At 51.0% G+C, this 21,567-nt stretch overlaps 2 protein-coding genes across 2 annotated transcripts; both read left to right on the top strand.

The window, feature by feature from the left end:
- Positions 1–2,029: 2,029 nt before the first annotated feature.
- Positions 2,030–13,000, top strand: LOC308049270 (protein-arginine deiminase type-1-like; the record flags this gene model as incomplete). Its single annotated transcript, XM_080358813.1, has 16 exons — positions 2,030–2,121; positions 4,033–4,207; positions 4,684–4,753; positions 6,007–6,068; positions 6,798–6,915; positions 7,034–7,159; positions 7,736–7,911; positions 7,990–8,093; positions 8,404–8,527; positions 9,048–9,155; positions 9,241–9,392; positions 11,101–11,245; positions 11,499–11,592; positions 11,786–11,865; positions 12,546–12,671; positions 12,767–13,000. 16 exons carry the CDS (start codon positions 2,030–2,032, stop codon positions 12,998–13,000), a joined length of 1,986 nt encoding a protein of 661 aa, XP_080214939.1.
- Positions 13,001–14,563: 1,563 nt separating this feature from the next.
- On the top strand, positions 14,564–20,814 carry LOC308049262 (protein-arginine deiminase type-3-like; the record flags this gene model as incomplete). Its single annotated transcript, XM_080358805.1, has 16 exons — positions 14,564–14,655; positions 16,676–16,856; positions 16,929–17,001; positions 17,077–17,138; positions 17,231–17,348; positions 17,441–17,566; positions 17,812–17,990; positions 18,077–18,180; positions 18,255–18,366; positions 18,451–18,558; positions 18,726–18,874; positions 19,003–19,147; positions 19,226–19,319; positions 19,595–19,674; positions 20,370–20,498; positions 20,581–20,814. 16 exons carry the CDS (start codon positions 14,564–14,566, stop codon positions 20,812–20,814), a joined length of 1,986 nt encoding a protein of 661 aa, XP_080214931.1.
- Between the last annotated feature and the right edge of the window lie 753 nt (positions 20,815–21,567).

Below are 21,567 nucleotides of genomic sequence, written 5' to 3'. Positions count from 1 at the left end.
CGCGGTGACCATGGCAGCTCAAAATGAGCCATGACTAAACTTAGAAGTCCTCCAAACTCAAAACGAAGGTGAGGTTTTGGCACTGTGTCTCCATCCTTTCTGGCTGGGTGTGATCCTGGGTGGATTTGGAGAAACACATGATGTCCAACCTTCTGCTGAAACTGTCGTCCTCACTGGGAGCTTAAAACCACCATCATCCTCCTCCCTCCAGATTACAGACCGTACCAGCCTGACCCCGTGGGGATTAAGGTGTGTTCTCCTGTCCAGCACAGGGCTCAAACCAGCCAAGCAGGATGCGATGCTAAAATCAGCACTGTGCCCAGTCCAAACCAGTGTGACCAGCAGGCATGAGTGGGAAATCCAGCTCTCTTCCATAGAGATGCTGCTGTGGCCGGAGTCTTCCTCAGAGGATGCAGCGAGCTCCTCGCCCACTGTGCTGGCTGTTATTTGCCCCAGCCTGGAGGCTTTTGGGTGTATGTGAAGGCTTGTGCCTCCCTCAAGAACCAGCAAAACTCACAAATCTATGAACATCAGGAGTTTGACTCACGCTGGGTTTGGGGAAACGGGGTTTTATTCAAAATCTCAAGCAGGGCGAGAGCCTGGAAATGCCGCTAGCGTTCCCCGCTCGAGCATCCTGGCTGCCTCGGCAGGCTCCCACGATCTGATTAAAGCCGCGCTCGCATACGAGACATAGTGCTGTTTTGTTTGTTTTTTTCTTTTCTTCTCTCTGCTGCAATTAAAGTCGGAAGGAACCCTTTAATGTAGACTGGCTGGGAGATGTTTAAAGCAGCAGGTTTGATCTCCCAGGGGAACGTGCACGCGGGTCACTGCTCCTCCGGCTGAGGACGTGCGGCTCGCTGCGGCGATGGGGACTGGTCCTTCTAGCTCTGCTGAATTTCCTTTCACCTTTTTGGCTCGCAAGGGGTCCTGCCGCTGGCAAACCTCTTTTTCTCCTGGCTCCGGCCCCCTCCTGCCCATTGCATCACTAACGCCCTGTGAGAACAGGGACCACGTTGCCCTGTCCCCTTCGCTACGAGGGTGAAACTCGCAGCAACGCGACGCTCGGCATGTTTTCCAACCCTGTGTTGCTCTTTTCCTCCATCTCAGCTGCTGCCTCCATCCCAGAGCGCAGTGGAAACCTCCTTACTGGCTTCGGTGGGATTAATTTCACCCAGTTTCCCCCTGTGCAGGCAGGCGAAGCCTCCGGGCTGGCCCGCAGAGCGGTGCTGTCTCTGGCAGACGGCATCTTCCAGCCATGGGGATGCTTCCCATGGGAGCTTCGCCTCATGCCCAATTCTCCCGAAACTTGAGGTCCAAGCGAAACACGGAGAACTTTTAATTTCCACTGAAAGCATATTGTTGTTTTGTTGTTTGTTTATTTTTTTCCCCTTCCCTGCCTGCTAAATAACCAGTTTTCCCTGCACTCGTTTCTACCTGTCGTGCTCCTCGGGAGTTGTTATGATGGGAAGGACTGACCTGAACAAACATTTCCTTTTGTTCGGCTTTATTCGGGCATTGCCCTAATGGGGTAGCCGAGGCCGTGAGTCAGACCACAGAGAGGCTAGCTGGAAAATTTGGGTTGTTTTAAAGAAAATACTTTATTTTAATGATACTGTGTATTCTAATAACACATTGCACGACAGGAGGAGTTTAAATGTTTAATGCATTAAGCTTTGGAGTGCTTATATGGAGCTAGAAGGGAATAAAAAGGTGAGAGGCCCTGAAAGAGCTCACTGCTGAGCATCCTAGGGCAGGGCTGGATGTCACCCACCCTGTCGTGCCTTTTGTCCCCTCCCTGGAGTTGCCTGTTACCCCCCGGGGGCTGCCTTATCACCTCTATCTCCCCATAAGTGGGGAGGCAGCTTGTTGGGTGGCGGAGGTGGAGACGACAGGGTCCCCTGCCTAAACCCCGTCATCGAGGGGAAGGAGGAGTTAAATTCTCCTGCCTTTTAATCCAGTCCTGCTGGTTTACCTACCGAGCCAGGCAGCAGCTTCCTTCGCATGCAGCCGCCGTCCTCGGTATATCATCATGCCTCAACGTCACGTTGTGCAGATGTCCACCAGCCACGCCAGCTACGCTGTCTGCGTGTTGGGTACCGAGGTCTTCCTTGATACACGCCGGTAATGCTTGGGATTGGGGTATCCCCATGGTTTTCTATCAGGCTGATGGGTTTTGGGGGCACCCAGCGGTGGTTTTGCTCTTTGTTTGGAGGAGGAATGGGTGCTAGAGGGGAAATCAGAGCTCATTTTGAGCCCACATTGTGAGTTCATCCAAGGATTTGACAAGATGCTTTGACATAGACGAGGCTCTTAGAGATGTGGTTTAGTGCTAGACGTAGGTTATAGTTGGGCTCAACCTTAAGGGTCCCTTCCAACCAAAATGATTCTATAATTCTATAATTCTGTCTCTATGATTCTATAGTTCTATTCTGCCACATCTCCCACTGGATCTGTTTTAGGGGAGCTGCGCCCAAAGGAGGGACGTCGGTTCTGGCAAAACGTGAGGCGTCGAAGCGTAGTCGAGCCGTGACAATTCGCAGGCAAAGCCCATGCACACCCCGGCTAAGCGGGATCTATTTCTGGCTGTAAAAATATTAGGCAAGAGCAATTCAAGATGAGCAACTTGGCCAGAGCTAAAACGGGGTAAAGAATAAAATGTGTGGCTCAGGCAGAAAAAATCCACCAGCAGGTTTGCACGGGTGATTTCACAAATTGAGATTTTTTTTTTCCAGCATTAAATACAGAGGTTGCTTTACTGGCCAGATACGAGGCTGTATTTACCTGGCTGTTACACATTGTCATTATTTAATAAATTATATTTATAATGATAGAGACTACAGGACAAGCCGGTCAGGATCGCATCCAGGGCAATTATTGGGATTGTGTGTTGGAGCCTGGCCAGGATGTGCTGTTGTCCCCACAAAGGGCTTCAGATTGAGCTAAAAAAGTATTAATCTTCCCCTCGGCCAAATGTGAACATATAAAACCTATTTTTGCAATTTTTTTTTTCTGAATTTGGACTCAAAGTAAGCTCAGTCCCATTTAAACGTGGGGCCTGAGCCCCAAAATGAGGATTGTTTTGTTCCTGGAGAGCGTTGGATGGGGGGAACTCCGTGATGGATGTGTCAAGCTTTGTGGTTTGATTTGGTTTGGGGCAGAAAATAGAGCACAGTGGGAATCCGGTGGCGACGCTGAGGCGCAAGGGCTGTAAAATCAGGGCAAACAGACCCAAATGCGAGAAGTCGCGGCGTGCAACTGCACACGGGTGGATTTACGGTGTTGGCATGATGTTAAATACAAGGGGTGACAAGCGAGATGATGCTTTAATCTCTCATTGCAAGCTGCTGCAAGCACCAGAGATGCGGTGCCGAGAGCAACACTGGGGATAAATCTTTTCTGGGGTGTTTTGCTTCATTTTTTTTTTCTTGTTGTTAAAATTTACCACTCTGACCCTTTTTGCGTATGGCTGGGGCCACCGGCTCCCAACAGCAGACAGGTCGGAGCACTCGTGCTCCTGGGATGGAGGTGCTGGGGCTGTAATGAGCAGGTAGGCAACACTTCAAAGGTGAAGGACGTCATGAGATGGGGTGCGGGTTCTCCGTGCTTGGATTCAGGTTCTGCCCCAGTTTGAGCACCTCTCGGGTCTGTGTATAATCCTGTGATAACCATCTAGTGGTTGATATCAAAAATTGTCCTGGCTCTTTGTTGGGGTTTTGTCCTGGGATGCTGCAGGTTTGGAGGTTTTCTTGCTGTTGTGGAGAGAGGTTGGATGCCCAAACTTCAGCTGTTCACAATCTGGGCTTAACCACAGACGGACATGGGGAAGAACCAGTGGGAGCTCAGCTTGCTCAATGCCGCCACAGAGATCCATATGAAATTCAGACGATGTGTTTCATCACCTGAAGATGGTTTCTGAGTCCTTTCCACCCAGTTACGACTGGATTTTAATTCCAGGTTTATGTATTTGGCTCCACAGAGAGAAGAACAGGAGGGACAACTTGATTTCTAACCCAGCACCATGCTCTGTTTCAGATGTACCCCCAAAGCTGCTGTATCCTTCGATGTCTATGCCACCTCCGCGGTGACCGTCCACATCATCCACAACCCCACAACAAAACCCATGATGAACTCCAGGTGGCCCCTGGATCCTGATATAGAGGTTGCAGTGACCATTGGTGTCACCAGCACAGCCATCAATGACAATAAGGTTAGTTATTTTTTTATGCACTGAAACAGGAAAAATAAATTGAATTTTCCAGGAAAGAAGGGAGGGTTGTGAGCAGGCTCAAGTATTTTGAGGTAGTGGTGTCATCGCGTTCATTTCCATGGAGGACACTCAGACTTAAAAGGAATTGTGTAATTATCGTGTATGAAAAATGAAACCAAGAAGGAGAACATGACATTTTGTGCCTTAAATACAAGATAGCAATGGTTGCAAAACCTTTTGACAGAAACTCTGTGCCACGCAGAAAAAATCCTCCAACCTTGGCTTTTTCTCTGCCTGTTTTTGCGCTGAAGCAGGCAGAAATTATTCCACTGAACTGTGATTAATGGAGAATGGCTTGGATGAACCCTCCAAGAGCTTGTCATGTAGTGTTGATTGGTTAACCCCAATTAGTGGGAAAACCTACTCAGCATGACGGGAGATGGGACTTGGGTCATGATCCAGGGATGTCTTTACAGGTGAAGATTTCATACTATGGCCAGGAAGACAATGAGCTTTCGGTGGCTTGGTTGTACCTCACCTGCGTAGGTAGGTGTTACAACAGTGCGCCTTCAAACGCGGCCAACCCTTCCTGCTGCCAAGATCTAGTTGGGTTCTAGTTGGGAGTTAAGTGGGGGGCGCGGGCTGCCCATCTGTGACGTGCAATGAAGGTTTGGGTGTTGACTGATGCTGACAAGCAAGAGAGAAATAATTAAAATGCTATTATCCTGCCTTATATAGTGCAAAAAAGACAAAGGCTGGGCTGTGTCCCCACCCAACGTACACGCCAAGCATCCTCCTCTGCTTGCCAAGACCATTGCATTGGCAGAAGAGGATCCAAAGACACCATCTTACCCAACTTTGGCCGGCATCCCCCTCCTCAACCTCCATTGCAGCTGGTGCAGAAAAATAGGAAGCAAAGTGTAGTTGTCTGACCTATTTTAGAAGTTTAGGATGAGATGAATCATTCCCTTGAAATACCTATTTTCTTCTGCTGACTACAAAGGGAGTCTAGACAACCAGTCTGGATGCAGAGCCTTCTACAGGGATGGATTAATTACCCTAAACTTGTGATTTTTCTAAAGCTTTCACATGACAGTCACACCTGTGTCCTTAAGTCATGCAGATGCTTCCCAAAATTGCACCTAACGAGGCTGATGGTTTCCCACATCCTGGAACCAATGGGCTCTGCTGGAGCCACCACCATCTGCAGGGCTTTCACTTTACAAATTCTCTTCATTTCCTTAGATGTAGGGCTTTGTTTTCAGCTTCTCCACGTCCGCTTCTCTACATCAAGGAGAGGACAAACTCCACTTCAGTGTCTGTGTTTTCCACCCATTCAGAGGTGTATTAAGATGAGCTTAATACAGGTTTAAGTAGAGTTTAAATGAGGTTGCTGGTAAAACCTCTATTGCGGCAGAGGCAGAGATTTGAGCCAAGAGCAGCTGTTTAAAGGAAAATCCTTCTCAAACATTGCATCAACCCTAGTAATTATTTAGGTGTCCACTCACCCATGGTAGAAACACTTCATGGCTTCACGAACAAAGCTTGAAATTGCTGGAAACACAAAATATACCACAAAGTGACCCAAGGCAGGAACAGATAGGTGGAGAGTGAAGGGGGAAAGCCATGAAAAAGCCACAGGGTTGGCTTTTCTCTCAGTGTTTTGTTGGAGACATTGAGTCTGGAGTTGATTTGGGGTACAAAGGTGGAGCTGGTGTTGGGTGACTTGTGGCTGGTGCCAAGGATGAGCCCAAAATGCCACCGAGAGCCAGTGGCTTCCTTCTTTCTTGATCTTTCAGACGTATCCCTGGATGTGGACTTGAACCGTAACGGCAGAGTGAAGAGCAGAGGGAAGGACAAGGTAATGAGAAGCTTTGCTGTAGGCAGCGGACAGAGCGTCAATGCGGGGCAGACCCATTTGAAATGTCTTCCCCCAAAATCTCCAGGAAGGAGAAGGACTCGGGTGGTGTTGCTGGAGTCTAAATTAGGGAAAATCACTTGGCAAATTCTCAACCTATTATTTGAGGAAGAAAATACTTTCTTTTTTAAATTCTGTGCCAGAATCTACCTCTCCAGCCCAGCCCCAAGGATCGAACAGGATAAAACACTCTGCTTTATTTTCTTTTCCTTTTCTTTTTTTAACTTTTTGGATGTGAAACATGCCACTGAATGAGTCAGCTGCAAGTTTGGCAAACAGCAAGAGATTTACCCCTTTGGCAACAAATCTGCATATGCCCAAGTACTTACACCCTGGTAATTAGCTGCAACCCAATCGGCGGCACAAATTGTGCATCGTGATGAGATGTATTTCTAAAAACAGCGTAGTGCTGTCCAAATGAGGCCTGGCAGATACTCTCTGGCTTGTTAGAAGATAAGATCTGTTTGAAATAGTCTTTGTTGGCCCTGCGAGAAGCTGAGATTAGGAAATTTAGTGGCTTGAAAGCATCGCTCCTGTCTCCTCACCAGCTTTGACTGCATGTTGTGGGTTGTCCTCCAAGCGTGCCCGTGGCGCTGGGGTTTTCCCCGGGCCGGGAGGAGACTGAGATGGGGAAGATCTTGCTCACATTCCCTTTGGGTGCTTCTCTTCCAGGCCAAGTGGACGTGGGGTCCAGATGGACAAGGCGCTGTGCTGCTGGTCAACTGCGACCGGGACAGCCCCGGCGCGGTGGGGACAGACAGCGGGCAGGTGGACATACGGACCACCGCAGGTATGGCGTCATCTGCAACGTGAGGAGAACCATAAGGTCTCGCCAGGGTGTTTTCCCACTTGCAACACCGCCGTCACTTCTCTCCGTGTCCCCTCTCCCACCTTTTCCCTCGCTATAGACCTTCAGGACATGTCGCTCATGCTGCTGCGGACTCAAGGTCCCGGTGCTATCTTTGCCGAGTATCAGGTGGTTCTGCATGTCTCCGAGTCGGACGCAGATAAAGTGCGGGTTTTCCACGCTCTCCGTGAGTATTTCTCCTTTCTGTGGGCAAATGCTTAATTTTTTATTCACTATCTGAGCACCTCTGATTGCTGGAAACTCTCATTTGTCCCCAAAGCTCCTCTGCTGTTGTAGATTATGAGGTTATCTAGGAAAAATCAAGTGAAAAAGCATTTTAAATAGGCTTTTCTCAGCGGGATTGCTGAAATTTTGACATTCCCACGGGGGTGGATAACGCCGACGTGGCTTCCGGCACCTTTTTGGCGCGGGCTCTGACCCGACCGCCGAAGCAGCTCATCTCGTCGGGCAGCACCTTTTGCCTTTGAACGCCCTGGCAGCTGGATCTCCAACAGCTCCCTGCCGAAAAATCAGGTCAGGGAACGCAAGCGTATCATTAGTTGCTTAACTCGAGCCACGCACCTTAAAAGGTTTGGACCTGAGGGTATAGAGTCCTCTTTGTAGGAAGAAGATCAAGTGTATTCCCCAAAGACGAGGCGGCACACCCGCTTGTCCGCGGACTTCCTAGCCGGTGCCTCCTTGCAGTCCCATGGACAGCTTGGTCACCCCGTCTGGGCTTGGGTATTTTTTGGTTTTTCTCCAGGGACTGACTCACACCCCCACTACAAACCCGTGTTGGGGCCGGACAAGCTCTCCTACGTGCTGGACCACGTCGGTAGTGGAGAAAACATCTTCTACGTTGAAGGGTTGGCTTTCCCTGATGTGGGCTTCTCTGGGCTGGTTTCTTTCAACGCCAGCTTGCTGGAGGTTCCCCATCAGGTATGTGCCCCATGCCCTGCAAAATCCCCCAATTTGGAGTTTTCAACCACCACTCTCTGGTGTATTTCCCCCTTGCAGAATGCGCCGGGCACCTCGATTTTCACAGATACAGTGGTTTTCCGTGTGGCGCCGTGGATAATGACGCCCAACACGCAGCAGCCTCTGGAGGTTTTTGTCTGCAGGTAGGAGGGACGTCAACCCATCGCTCTCCTGCTTTGGGGGGACTCCCCAAGGGGGAGTTTTTGACCCTTCCTTGCTACGTAGGGTAAACCAGGTGTTATGCATGCTATATAGGAGGCAATATTTGGATAGAGAGCCCACTGGTGCTGCTGCAACCCCAAGGAGAAAGGCTGGAGAACCCTCTCCAGGGTCTCACCTCACCCAGAACTCTTACCCCAGTGCATTTAGGAAGGAGGAATGGGCTGCACAGTTGGACTGGGAGGGCTTTTTGTGTTCCCTCCCTTAAGTGTTCACTCCTTGCTCTCCCCGCAGCATCCAGCAGGGTTCTGACTCCAACGAAGCCTTTCTGGAAGGACTCCGGGCCCTATTGAAGAAAGCCAACTGCAAACTGACCATCTGCTCGGAGGTGGAAACCCGCAGTGACCGCTGGATCCAGGTCAGCAGTTGATGTTTGTCAGATCATACACCGCTCTCCCGGTCTCTCACAGGCTCCTGGGGCATGTGGGGTGTCACCCACCATCACTGGCACCCCAGGAGAGACCAGCTGAGGTGCTTGGGGGAGTGAGAGGTGAACTAAATCATAGGGAAATGCTGCTGGTGGTGGCAGCAAGCACAGGCAGGAAAGTTGTCCAGGGACTCAATAGGTCATTGCAAGGGGGACCCCATTCCAAGAGGGACCTCATGGCATTTCACGAGACAGTAATGTCCTATAGGACATTGCAAAAGGGTTCCCACTGCAAGAGTGACCCTACAGAACATTGCAAAAGGGTCCCCATTGCAAGAGGGACGTTGCAAAAGGGTCCTCACTGCAAGAGGGACCCTATTGCAAAAGGGGCCCCTTGGGGCTTTTTAAGGCTTTGCCAGTTTTCCCCATTTGCTTTGCCACCCTCACCAAGGTGGCTCTCACCCTGCCAGGAGCCTTCCTCATCTTCCTCCTCCTCTTCTTCCCACAACAGGATGAGCTGGAGTTCGGCTACGTGGAAGCGCCGCACAAGACCTTCCCTGTTGTCTTTGACTCACCCAGAAACCGAGGCTTGAAGGATTTTGCTTTCAAAAAGATCCTGGTGTGTTATCATGTCGCCACCTCCCCTTTATCTCCCTAAAATTCCCCACTTGGGGGGTCCCCATCACCACTCCCCTCTTCCCCAGGGCCCCGATTTCGGCTACGTGACCCGCGAGTCCCCTGGGAGAGAAGTCACCAGCCTCGATTCCTTCGGCAACCTGGATGTCAGCCCGCCGGTGACGGTGCGAGGGAAGGAGTATCCCCTGGGTCGGATCCTGATCGGCAGCCCCCTGCCTTGGTGAGACGCTGCGGGGCTCGAGCTCTCCCTCCGGGATGTGGGGAAGCAGCGAAAATGCCTGTGCAAGAAGGGGAGCAGAAATTTGGGGCCGGTTCCCATCAAAATGGGAATTTGGGGTTGGTTGCTATCAAATCCCAGATTTAGCGTGCGTCGTTATTCCTTTGTCCCTTACAAAATCCTGCCACTGGCCTGATTTTTACTCCCTCCCAAACCACTGATGCTTTTTCTCCCATCCTACAACGCCGTAAGCATCCTGGCTATTATTTCCACCCACCCCCATTAAAAGTAGGGCAATCCAGGAAAGGGTAAAGTCCTGAAGAACTGGAAATTGTTTTGCTCTGGGCAGGCAGTGCTAGGCAGCCCCACGGGAACAACAGCGCCCTGCAAAATCCTCCACAAAGGAGGTTCTTTTCCTGGAAAAAAAGAACAACGGAGGCGAATCCCGATGGGGTTTGATCTGGGATAACAAACGGGATTCTCCGCCCCCAGCCCTGCTGTAAGCCAGAGCGTTTGCTTCGGTTACGGCAGCGGGTAAACGGCATTTTCCCAGCCTCACTGGGACCATAATTATCCCTTATTAGCAGGAGTTTAATTAATGTTTTCCCAGCCTGCTGCTGTCTGTCTAAGAAAACTTCGCCCTCGCACAAAGCGCGTGATTGAAGATTGACAAGGATGGGGGAAATTAAACCCAACGGCGTCTAAGCAGAATTGGGGGTGCGATGCACAATTGCCTGTAGATATGTACAGCCTATATATATAGTAATATGTAGTATAGGTCTATATTAATATATACTCCAGATATAATAATATAGAGAAGAGTATTAAAGTAGAATGCAGATATAATAATATAGAGAAGATATATTAAAGTAGAATGCAGATATAATAATATAGAGATAAGATATTAAAGTAGAATGCAGATATAATAATATAGAGATGAGATATTAAAGTAGAATGTAGATATAATAATATAGAGAAGAGTATTAAAGTAGAATGTAGATATAATAATATAGAGAAGATCTATTAAAGTAGAATGCAGATGTAATAATATAGAGATGAGATATTAAAGTAGAATGTAGATATAATAATATAGAGAAGAGCATTAAAGTAGAATGTAGATATAATAATATAGAAAGGAGATATTGAAGTATAACTTAAATATAATAACATAGAAAGGATATATTGAGGTATAACATAGATGTAATAATATAGAAAAGAGATATTGAAGTATAACGTAGATATAATAATACAGAAAGGGATATTAAAGTAGAATGTTGAGATAATAATACAGAAAGGAGATATTGAGGTATAATATACATAAAATAATATAGAAAGGAGATACTGAGGTGTAACATGCATTTAATAACACAGAAAGGAGATATTGAAATATAACATAGATATAATAATATAGAAAATTGATATTAAAATAGGACATAGAATCATATAGAAAAGGAATATTAAAGTAGGATGTAGATATAAAAATTAATATACGTAATATAGATATATTAAACCAAAATGTCTAGATATATTAATATATGTAATATAGATATATGTTGCTCAGACTATTTCCCTCCTCTTCCCAGCGTTTCCCATAAAACCAGGATGTGCAGCTGCATTTTCTCCCCTTGGCACGATGTTTGGGGGAAGGATGGGGGTCAATCTTTGGGGGGGATGCGATGGCCACCCGCTTTCTCCTCCCTCTGCTCCCCAGGGCCGCCGGCCGGCGCATGTCCAAAGCCGTCAGGGCTTTTCTTTACGCCCAGAAAGTGCAGGCGCCGGTGGAGGTTTACTCGGAGTGGCTGACCGTGGGCCACGTGGATGAATTCCTCACCTTCGTCCCTGCTTACGACAGGAAGGTACCGCTCCCTGGAGTTGTCTCTGCTCCTGCACGGAGCATCTTCTGCAAACACAAAAAATAATAAAGCCATTTTGCAGTTGCTCATCCTCCCCAGTATGGCTGGGTGATGCGCTTTCTTCTGGGGTGGTTTTGTTGGGTGGCATCTCCCACATCTGGGGCTGGGTTTGAGGTCAGCTTGGTGTCTCTTAGGAGGACATGGGGATAAAATATCCCACCAGCAGCAAAGTGTGACTCCTGGGCTCTCTCTGCAGGGTTTCCGTCTTCTCTTGGCCAGCCCCAATGCCTGCTACAAGCTCTTCAAGGAGATGCAGTGGCAGGGCCACGGTGAAGCCACGCAGCTCGTCGGTAAGGGCATCAACATTTGTAACCTCATCTGGGTGTTCCTGCTCCAGCTGGGGAGATTGGACTGGATGAGCTTTCGAGGTCCCTTCTAATCCCTGACATTCAGGGATTTGTGTGATTTCTGTGATCCCTGCGGCATGTCAGGGACTGCCGGTGTCCCTTAGTGGCATCCCTTAATGCTGCTGTCCCCACGCAGGGCTGAAGGGCATCAAGAGGAGAAGCATCGATGAGATCCTGGCAGATGCATCGTTGAAAAATGACAACCAGCATGTGCAGGTGGGTCTTTGTGGCCGTGGGTTTGGGTGGATTCACTCTCCTCGCTTGCACGTCACTGACGGGTGGTTTCTGGGTATGAGAAACAATTCTTGAGACCCCAGGGAAGAGCAAGAAACTGTGGCTTGAGTTACTCTGTGCAGTGTGAAAGCAGGTGTGCAAGAATCAGAGAAACATTTTGGTTGGAAAAACCCCTCAAGATCAAGAGTCCAACCATAACCCAGCCCTGTCCCTGCCCCATGTCCTGACAACCTCATGTCCGTCTGTCCAACCCTCCAGGGATGGTGACTCCAGCACTGCCCTGGGCAGCCTGTTCCAATGCCCCACAGCCCTTTGGGGAAGAAATTGTTCCCAGATCCAACCTCAACCTCCCCTGGCGCAACTTGAGGCCATTTCCTCTGCTCCTGGCGCTTGTTCCTTGGGAACACCCATGAAGGAGCCAGACACCCTTTGGTGCTGGGTCACCCCAGCCTGTTGTCCCACTGGGAGGTGACTGCGGAGGTGTCAAACTAAAGAAAAGAGGTTGCTGGGGTTGGGGGTGCATTCAGGAGGTTACTCAGAGGTGTGGAATGGGATGCAGTGGAGCAGCTGAGGATCCAGGCAGGATGCTACATGCACACAGGGGTCTGTGCATGGGATTTGGGTGGCCAGGGATGGCAATTCCAGGTCCCCCATCTCCACAGCGCTGCATCGACTGGAACCGCGACCTCCTGAAGCAGGAGCTGGGCCTGAGCGAGCAGGACATCATCGACATCCCTCAGCTCTTCATCCTCAAGGGCACTCACGCGGATGCCTTCTTCCCGAACATGGTGAGACCCCGCACACCTCTCTTTTTCCATCCACACCTGCTGCAAATACACCTTTTGGGTGGAAAACACTGTGGTTTTTTTTGGTCTGGCTGCAGGTGAACATGCTGGTGCTGGGCAAACACCTGGGCATCCCCAAACCCTTTGGCCCGAAGGTGGGTGGGCAGTGCTGCCTGGAGCAGCGGGTGCGGGAGCTGCTGGAGCCCCTGGGACTCACCTGCACCTTCATCAACGATTTTTTCTCCTACCACCTCCTCTCCGGTGATGTCCACTGCGGCACCAACGTCCGGCGTAAACCCTTCGCCTTCAAATGGTGGCACGTGGTGCCCTGAAACACCTGGGGACGGGCTCAGGTCCCGCAATGGGAGAATGAAGGTGCATTTGGTGCATCAGAAGATGCATCAAAATCGAGGGGTTTGCCAATAAAGCTGCATTAACACTGAGGACGCAGCTCTTCCCCCTCTCCCGTCCTTTCTTCCTCAGCTACTGGGTTGAAAATATGTTTTAAACATTTCTTTTTTGGTGGGGGGGTTGTTATAGGAATGGTGGCTTTATGGGATGGGGCCAATCGTGGTGGGTGGAGGATGGACACAGAGTGGCTTCGGGAGCGTGGGATGTGCGAGTCAGCTGGTTTGAGGCCCCATCCCACTGCTAAACCTTCTTATTGTCCATTATGCCAGGTTTGTAGCCAATAATTCCGCCCCCCCACCCCCAATTCCCTTTATCAGTCCAAAAAAAACAACTCCTGGGGGCAGACCAGCACTTCGCCCTGACACAGTGACAAGGCAGAGCCCTGTCCTTGTGCAGATCGTTTTACACCTTCCCCAGTGAGCAAATTTCCTTTTCTCTTTCTTTCTTGTCATGGCAAACAAAGCGTGGCGTGTCCCCGGACCGACCTGGCACCGCTGCCCGTCCCTCACCCAGCAGGAACTGGCACCAGGAACCGAAACCTGTCCCTTGTGCCTGGCACCGCTCAGCCCTCTACAACTATTCAGGGGCTAAAAACATTTCTTTCGGACTGCAATTTTCTTTTCTAGCAGCACTTTTTGAGGTGTAAAAGTGTAACCATGATGCCGTGTTTGCAAGCAGTGCTGGAGAAACAAGGGAGATACCCCCCAAAAGGGTCACGCATCCCTCTTGGCACCCCTCTTTTTTACCAAAAAGCTGATTTCTAACCTCAACCCCCCCATTTTCCTCACAGTTACGGCTCTGCTGAGTTTCCCCCAGCCCTGAGCGGTGATATTAAATTCCAGCAGCGTGTGACCCCGGAGGGAGTTGGTGGGGGGACAGCTGCATCGGCAAAGGGCTCTCCCACGCCGAGACGAGGATTTAATTAAAACAAAGGCGATTAAAGCCGTGGCAGGCTCTGCTGTTCCCACCACAGGTGACATGCCCACCCCCTGATAGGACAAGCACACAGAGGATGGGACAAGCACCAAGCTTGCACCTTCAAAATAAGAATTAAAGCCGCTTTTTTTTTTCCAGCTGGGCAAATAAAACCCTTTAGGAGGAGAAATTAAACCCCTCTGAGCCGAGCGCTGGCACGTCCCCAACTTGGCTCTGGTGTCACACTGAATATTTTACAGCGTGGGTTTAAGGGTGACTGGTCACATCAGCGCCTCTTTGTGCTTAGAGGGGAAAAAAACCCGCCCCCGAGCTGCTTAAAAATAATTAAAAACCCCTTCGTGGGTGTCTTGGGGTTCTTTTCCCCGGCGCTGATTCATGCTCCATCACCGGGAAGCACGACCGGGCATCATGCACGCCCCACCCGGGGGCCAAAAGCCTAGAGGTGGGATTAAACCAGGCTTTGCTTAATCCCCTCCCAGCAGCCAGGCTTTATAAATCCCCTCCTGCCACCCAGCGCAGCACCCAAGGGTGCTCCGGGGGCCGCCGGCATGGCCCAGCAGCGCCGCGTCCAGCTGTCCACGCAGCGTCCCACCAGCACTGTCTGCGTGCTGGGCACCGAGCTCTCCCTGGATGTCTGCGGGTAAGTGGCTGCAAAAACATTTAAAAAATTAAATAATATAAATAATCTGCTTCTTTAAAACTTTTAGCCCCTTAAAATAGCTCAAGGTGGGGGTGATGCTGCTGCTTTGGTGATTTTTCTAGGGAACGCTGAGTCCAGGATGGAGGGGATGCTCCAAATCGCGACGCAGCAACCCCTCCAAGGTGGATTTTGCACTTTTTGGGGTGCAAAAATCCCCCCCCAAGGAGGTTTAAGCAATTCCCCAGGCTGAGTTACGCACCCCGGCCTGGGGGCTGCCGTGTTGTCACACAATATATAAATAATTTCCCTGTTTTGGGGGAATATGGGGAGCGAAACCACCGGCCAGGGCGGCACCGCTGGGTGTTTCAGCTGCTTCCCTGGCCCCAGCCCCAGCCCAAGCTCAAGTGCTTTTTGCCAGCAGGTTTTTGCTTTTCGCTTCCTTAAAGCTCAGCTCAAGCAGCAGCTTAGGGGAGTGTTTCTATTCCTTAAAGCATCCAAACTCTCTGCAGCATCTCTGCATCCTCTCCTGCGGGCCCCGGGGTGGGATTTTCCTTCTCCCTGCGGGGATGGATCCAAGTTTTCCTCCCGGCGGGTCGGGATTTGTGCTTCTTGGCCCATCGCCTGGGGTTTCTTTATTTTGCACCGAATAAGAGCGATGCAAGCTGCAGCCTGCCCGTCGTAGCTCCACTTTGCTTCTCAGGGGATGCACCCACTCAGCACTCGCTCCTTTGGGGCAAAACGTGAATATTTGGGCAACCTCGTAGCAAAATAACCCCCCAAAACACCTCCGGAGTTTTGCAAGATTTGTTGCAATTGCATTTTGCAGGGTTCACTGCGATTTAATATCGCCAGATCTAGTGCATATTGTAGGGTTTATCGCCATTAATATTGCAGGATTTGTTGCAATTGCGTTTTATAGAGTTGGTTGTGTTTTGCAGGATTAGTGGCGTTTTGCAGGGTCTTTTTTTTTGTCTTGAGGATTAATTGCAATTGCATTTTGCAGGGGTCTCTGCAATTGAATTTTGCACATTGCAGGGTTTGTTGTTGCAATTGCATTTTGTAGGGTTTGTTGAGTTTTGCAGGGTGGTTTTTTTTTTCCAATTGCACATTGCAGGACTAGTTGTATTTTGCAGGGTTCACTATTATTTAATATCACAAGATCTAGTGCACGTGGCAGGGTTTTGACCACTAATATTGCAGGATTCGTTGTGGTTTCACATTGCAGCATGTGTTGCATTTTGCAGCATTTGATGCAACTGAATGTTGCAAAGTGTGGCGCGTATCACAGGCTTCGCTGCAATTAATATTGTGGGATTTGTCGCCATTGCCTTTTGCAGGATTTGTTGCCTCTGCCAGGATTTGTCATAATCGCCTTTCGCAGGATTTATTGCAATTGCCTCTTACAGGATTTATTGTGATCACGTTTTGCAGGACTCGTTGCGATTGCCGTTTGCAGGATTCGTTGCATGTTGCAGGGTTTATTGCAGCTGCGCATTGCAGGATTCGGTGCATTCCGAAGAACTGGTTGCAACTGAATACTGCAGGATTCGTTGCATTTTGCAGGTTGCATTGCATGTTGGAGGACTGGGTGCAATTACATATTGCAGGATTAATTGCGTTTGGTAGGGCTTGTTGCAATTGCGTATTGCAGGACTTGTTGCAATTGCACGGTGCAGCACTTGTAGTTAATTTTGCAAGATTAACTGCATTTTGCAGGACTTTTTGCAATTCATTTTGCAGGATTAATTGCACATCGCCCAGCTTTTTGCAATTGCGTTTGGCGGAATTAATTGCACATTGCAGGACTCACTGCAATTGCACCTTGCAGAACATTTTGCAATTGCATTTTGCAGGAATATTTGCATTTTGCATGACTTGTTGCGGTTGCACATTGCAGGATTTCCTGCATATTGCAAGATTTCTTGCCCACGGCAGGCTCTGCATCCTCTGCAACCCCACACTATATTACTCCAGCTATTCCCCCCAAAAACCCCTCTCACTGTGTTTTCCTCCTGCTTAGATCCGCGCCCAAAGATGCCGTCACCTTCAACGTGCAAGGCACACCGGGCGTGAAAATCTACGTGGTGCACGACACGCAGAGCGTCAAGTTGCCCTCCAGCGTGTCCCGCTGGCCCCTGGCCGCTGGTGCAGAGGTGCTGCTGGCCATGGACACCCTCAGCAAGGATGTGGGGGACGAAAAGGTGGGTGTCAGGGTCCCCGGCAGGGTCTGGCCCCCCCTTGATGCAGTGACGAGCACCCACTCGTCGTTTCAGGTCAGGATTTCATATTACGGAGAGGCCGGCGGGGTGCCCGTGGGCAGAGCCATGTTGTACCTCACCTGCGTGGGTAAGTAGTGGGGGGACACCCCAAAATTGTGGTGGTGGTGGGGATGTCCCCCCCCAAGCATCCTTGTCCCCACAGAGATCTCGCTGGACGCCGACACCACCCGTAGCGGCGCGGTGAGCAAGACGCTGCTAGATAAGGTATAAAAAGGGGGGATGCGAGGCCCCTGGGATCACCGTGGGATGTGGAGGGCGTGACAACTGACACCCCCAACCCTGTTTGACCCCCTCAGACGACGTGGACGTGGGGTCCTGACGGACACGGGGCCATTCTGCTGGTGAACTGCGACCGCGACGACCCCAAAGCCGAGATGCTGGATAACCACGACACCGCTATCCGCTCCTACGATGGTACCAGCACATCCCGTACAAGAAACCCCCGTTTTCTTATAGTTTCCCCCCAAGTTTTCCTTTTTTACCCCATTTTGCCCTTCCCTCCCCAGACCTGAGGGACATGTCACAGATGGTCCTGCGCACCCGAGGTCCCCGCACCATCTTCACTGGCCACCGCCTCGTCCTCCACGTGGACTTTGGTGACGCCGATAAAGTCGGAGTTTTCTATGGTGGCAGTGAGTGCCTGATGCTGGGGCTTGGGGGGGCGGCCAGACACCCCAAATTATCAGGGGTCAAGCAAAGTGGGTACCACTTCTGCAACATCTAACCTCCATCTCACCCAGGAGGTTTTATCCAATGCACCGGGTGATTTTGCTCTCTGGGATCAAAGATGCCCTTTTCTCAAGGTTTAGGAAAATAATTAAGCTGGAACGCTGCAGAAAAGGGGTTTGGTTGGTTAAAGGGGGGGTTGTACCCGCAGACAGCGTCGCACTGGAGGAATACAAACATGTGCTGGGGGGGTCGAAACTTGTCTACGCTGTCAAACCCAGCCGGCACCAGGAGGAGAGCATCTTCTACGTGGAGGGACTCGCCTTCCCCGACCATGACTTTTTGGGGCTGGTGTCTTTTCACATCACGCTGCTGGAGAGCCCTGAGAAGGTACCGGCCACAGGGGGGTCAGGGTGACACATAATGGGGGGTAAAAGAGTCAAATATCACCAAATATCACCCCAAACCCATCGCAGGGTTTGCTGGAGACGCCGATTTTCACCGACACGGTGGTTTTCCGCGTGGCTCCGTGGATCATGACGCCCAACACAGCAGCACCGCTGGAGGTTTTTGTCTGCAGGTGGGTGCAGGGGGGCGGCCGCATCCTTCCCCGGTGCTGGATCAACCCCTTAAATTCTATTTTTCTTTTTCCAGTGTGGACAATAACGAGGATTTTGTGGCGGCTGTGGGTGCCCTGGCCGAGAAAGCCAAGTGCCCGCTCACCGTCTGCCCGCTGCCGGAGAATCGCCAGGACCGCTGGATCCAAGTGGGTGCAGGATGATGCTCAGCCCCATCCTCACTGCCGCAGCTCCTGGGGGGCTCCTCCAAATCTTCTCCATCCCTTCTCCAGGATGAGGTTGAATTTGGCTACGTGCAAGCTCCCCACAAGACCTTCCCCGTCGTCTTCGACTCGCCCCGTGACCGCGGGCTAAAGGATTTTCCCGTCAAGAGGATCCTGGTACTCGACCTCTTCCTCCTCCCTTCCCCAGCGAGACCTAAAGCTTTGCAAACCCATCAAAAAATAGAGGATGATTCAGGAGTGCTGCATTTTGGGTGCTGATACCTATTTTTTTTAACCATTATTGCCTTTTTTTAACCATTGTCACGTTTCTTTTCCCCATACAGGGCCCTGATTTTGGCTACGTGGCCCGACAAGCACCAGAAGGTGCTTCCAGCCTCGATTCCTTTGGGAATTTGGAGGTGAGCCCCCCCGTAACGGTGCAAGGCAAGGAGTACCCCTTGGGCCGCATCCTGATTGGGAGCAGCTTCCCCAGGTGAGATGCATGAAACAGTGGAAATCAAACCCGAAAAAGGATTTTTATGCACCGTTTGAGGTTGGTTGCGCGCAAAGCATCACCTCAGGCACCCCAAAATTGCAACCCCTTCCTTGTGCTCCCCCCAGATTCGGCGGCCGGCGGATGGCAAAAGCCGTCCGGGATTTTCTGGTCGCCCAACGCGTGCAGGCGCCCGTGGAGCTGTTTTCCGACTGGCTCCGCGTCGGCCACGTCGATGAGTTCCTCAGTTTTGTCCCTGCGCCCGATCGGAAGGTAACGAATCCTGGGGAGGGGGGAAAAGGAGGTGCAACCTTTATACCCCCTCAAAATCAACTCTTTCTCCCTTCATAGGGTTTTCGGCTGCTCCTGGCCAGCCCCAGCGCCTGCTACCAGCTCCTCAAGGAGAAGCAAGAGGAGGGGTTCGGCGAGGCCGTGATGTTCAAGGGTAGGATGGAAAACTGGGCTCAATGGGTTTATTTTCCCCTTTTGCAACAGGGTGGGTGAATGTGTGAAGCCCCGAAACCCAGCTAATGGCTGGGAAGTGCTGCCAGCAGCAAGAAATGAGCAGAATTAATTAAAAAGCCGCGTGGATTTGATTTCCTGGGTTGGCGTGGAGGTCGCGGGGGGATCCCCGAAATGAGGGAGCTCCTGGCTCAGAGCTGGGAAACGTGTCCCAGATGCACTGGGGGAGGAATTCCCACCCGGTTCGTTGTGCTGCAGGGCTGGCGGGGGTGCCCAAGCCGACGATAAGCGAGATTCTGGCTAACGAAGCCCTCCGGAAATTCAATAATTACGTCCAGGTGAAGAAAGGGGAGCAAGGGGGTCCTTTCCAGCCCCCTGCATCCCTCTGTCCATCCACCCATCCATCCACGCACCCCTTTGTCCATTCGTCCATCCCTCTGTTCGTTCACCTCTCTGTCCCTCCATCTGCCCACCCATCTTTCCATTCCTCTGTTCTTCTTTCTTTCCATCCTTCTGTCCCTCCCTCTGTTCCTCCATCCATCCACCTGCCCCTTTGTCCCTCTGTCCATCCACCCTACCTCCATCTGTCCATCTATCCTCCTGCCCATCCATTTGTCCATCTACCCATCCCTCCCACCCTCCATCTACCCCTTCCTCTATGCGTCCCTCTACCCATCCCTGCACCCTTCTGTCCATCTGTCCACCCACCCCTCTTTCTATCCCTTCACTCTTCCTTCTGTCCATCCTTCTGTCCCTCCATCCACCCCTTTGTCCCTATGTCCCTCCTTTTGTCCCTCCACCCATCCCTGCATCCTTCTGTCCATCTGTCCACCCATCCCTCTTTCTATCCCTCCATCCATCTCTTTGTCCTTCTGTGCGTCCATCCCTCTGTCCATCCATCCCACCCTTCTCTCCATTCCTTTGTCCCCACATCCCTTTGTTCCTCCATCCACCCACCCACCCCCACTCTGTCCATCCCTCTGTCCACCCTCTGTCCGTCCATCCCTCCTCGCTGACCCCCTTGTCCCCCCAGAGCTGCATCAGCTGGAACAGGGACATCCTGAAGCGTGCGCTGGGCTTGGCCGAACCCGACATCCTGGACCTCCCCCAGCTCTTCCGCGGCGATGCAGCCACCGGTGCCGACGCCTTCTTCCCCGACATGGTACCCGCTCTCCCTCCCCGCACCCCGGGGCACCCGTTTGGGCTGAAATCCTCCTTTTTTACACCAAATCCTGTTGCTCCAGGTGAACATGCTGGTGCTGGGCAAACACCTGGGCATCCCCAAACCCTTCGGCCCGGAGGTGGGTGGGCAGTGCTGCCTGGAGCAGCGGGTGCGAGAGCTGCTGGAGCCCCTGGGACTCACCTGCACCTTCATCGACGATTATTTCTCCTACCACCTCCTCTCTGGCGAGGTTCACTGCGGCACCAACGCCCGCCGGAAACCCTTCGCCTTCAAATGGTGGCACATGGTGCCCTGAGGTTCCTCCTCCTCCTCCCCAAATCCCTCTCCCCATCCCTGCAAGTGCCTTTGGTGGCGGCCGTCACGTTTCAAATAAAAATCAGGGCTGCAGCTTCCTCGCGGGAAAAGGTGTTTTTCACACTGGGCAATACTTTGTGGTGTGTGGGTGTTGCTCTGAAATTAGAATTAAAATGGGTAAAGAGGGTGGAAAAAGGTGCTGAGGGGGGTTATAGAGTTCTCGGTCTTGCTGTAGTGATGCAGGTGCAAAAATGCAGGTGCAAAGATACACGTGCGTGCCCAAAATCACATGCACACAAAGGGGTGTGTGTGCAGAGATATCCATGTGCAAAAAGGGGGGGTGTGTGCATAAAAATGCATGCAGAAAAACAGACGTGTGCACAAAACTACACGTATGCATGAAAATACATGCGCATGTGTGCACAGAAACGCATGCAAAAATGACACGTGCGTATTAAACGCGTGCAGAAAAACAAGTCTGTGCGTTGCAAAATGCAGGTGCTGGAACATAAACCACACATGGCTGCACAAAACCCTGCGTGCACATGCAGAAATGCACATGTGCGTGCAAAAAGCACGCGCAAACCCACATAAAACGCTGTATGTACCCAAATGCACACATAAAATGCTGCGTGCTTTGCAAAAACGCACATGCGCGCACAAAAACGCACGTGTACGTGCATTAAAATACAGAGAAATGGACGCACTGCCCTGGTTTTGCACCCTGCCTGTGGAATATGAAGGGGAAATATTT

The sequence above is a fragment of the Nesoenas mayeri genome (genome assembly GCF_963082525.1).
Source record: "Nesoenas mayeri genome assembly, chromosome: 24".
Taxonomy (NCBI): Eukaryota; Metazoa; Chordata; class Aves; order Columbiformes; family Columbidae; genus Nesoenas; species Nesoenas mayeri.
The sequence above is the reverse complement of the archived record's forward strand: the minus strand, read 5'-3'. Positions and strand labels throughout refer to the sequence as shown.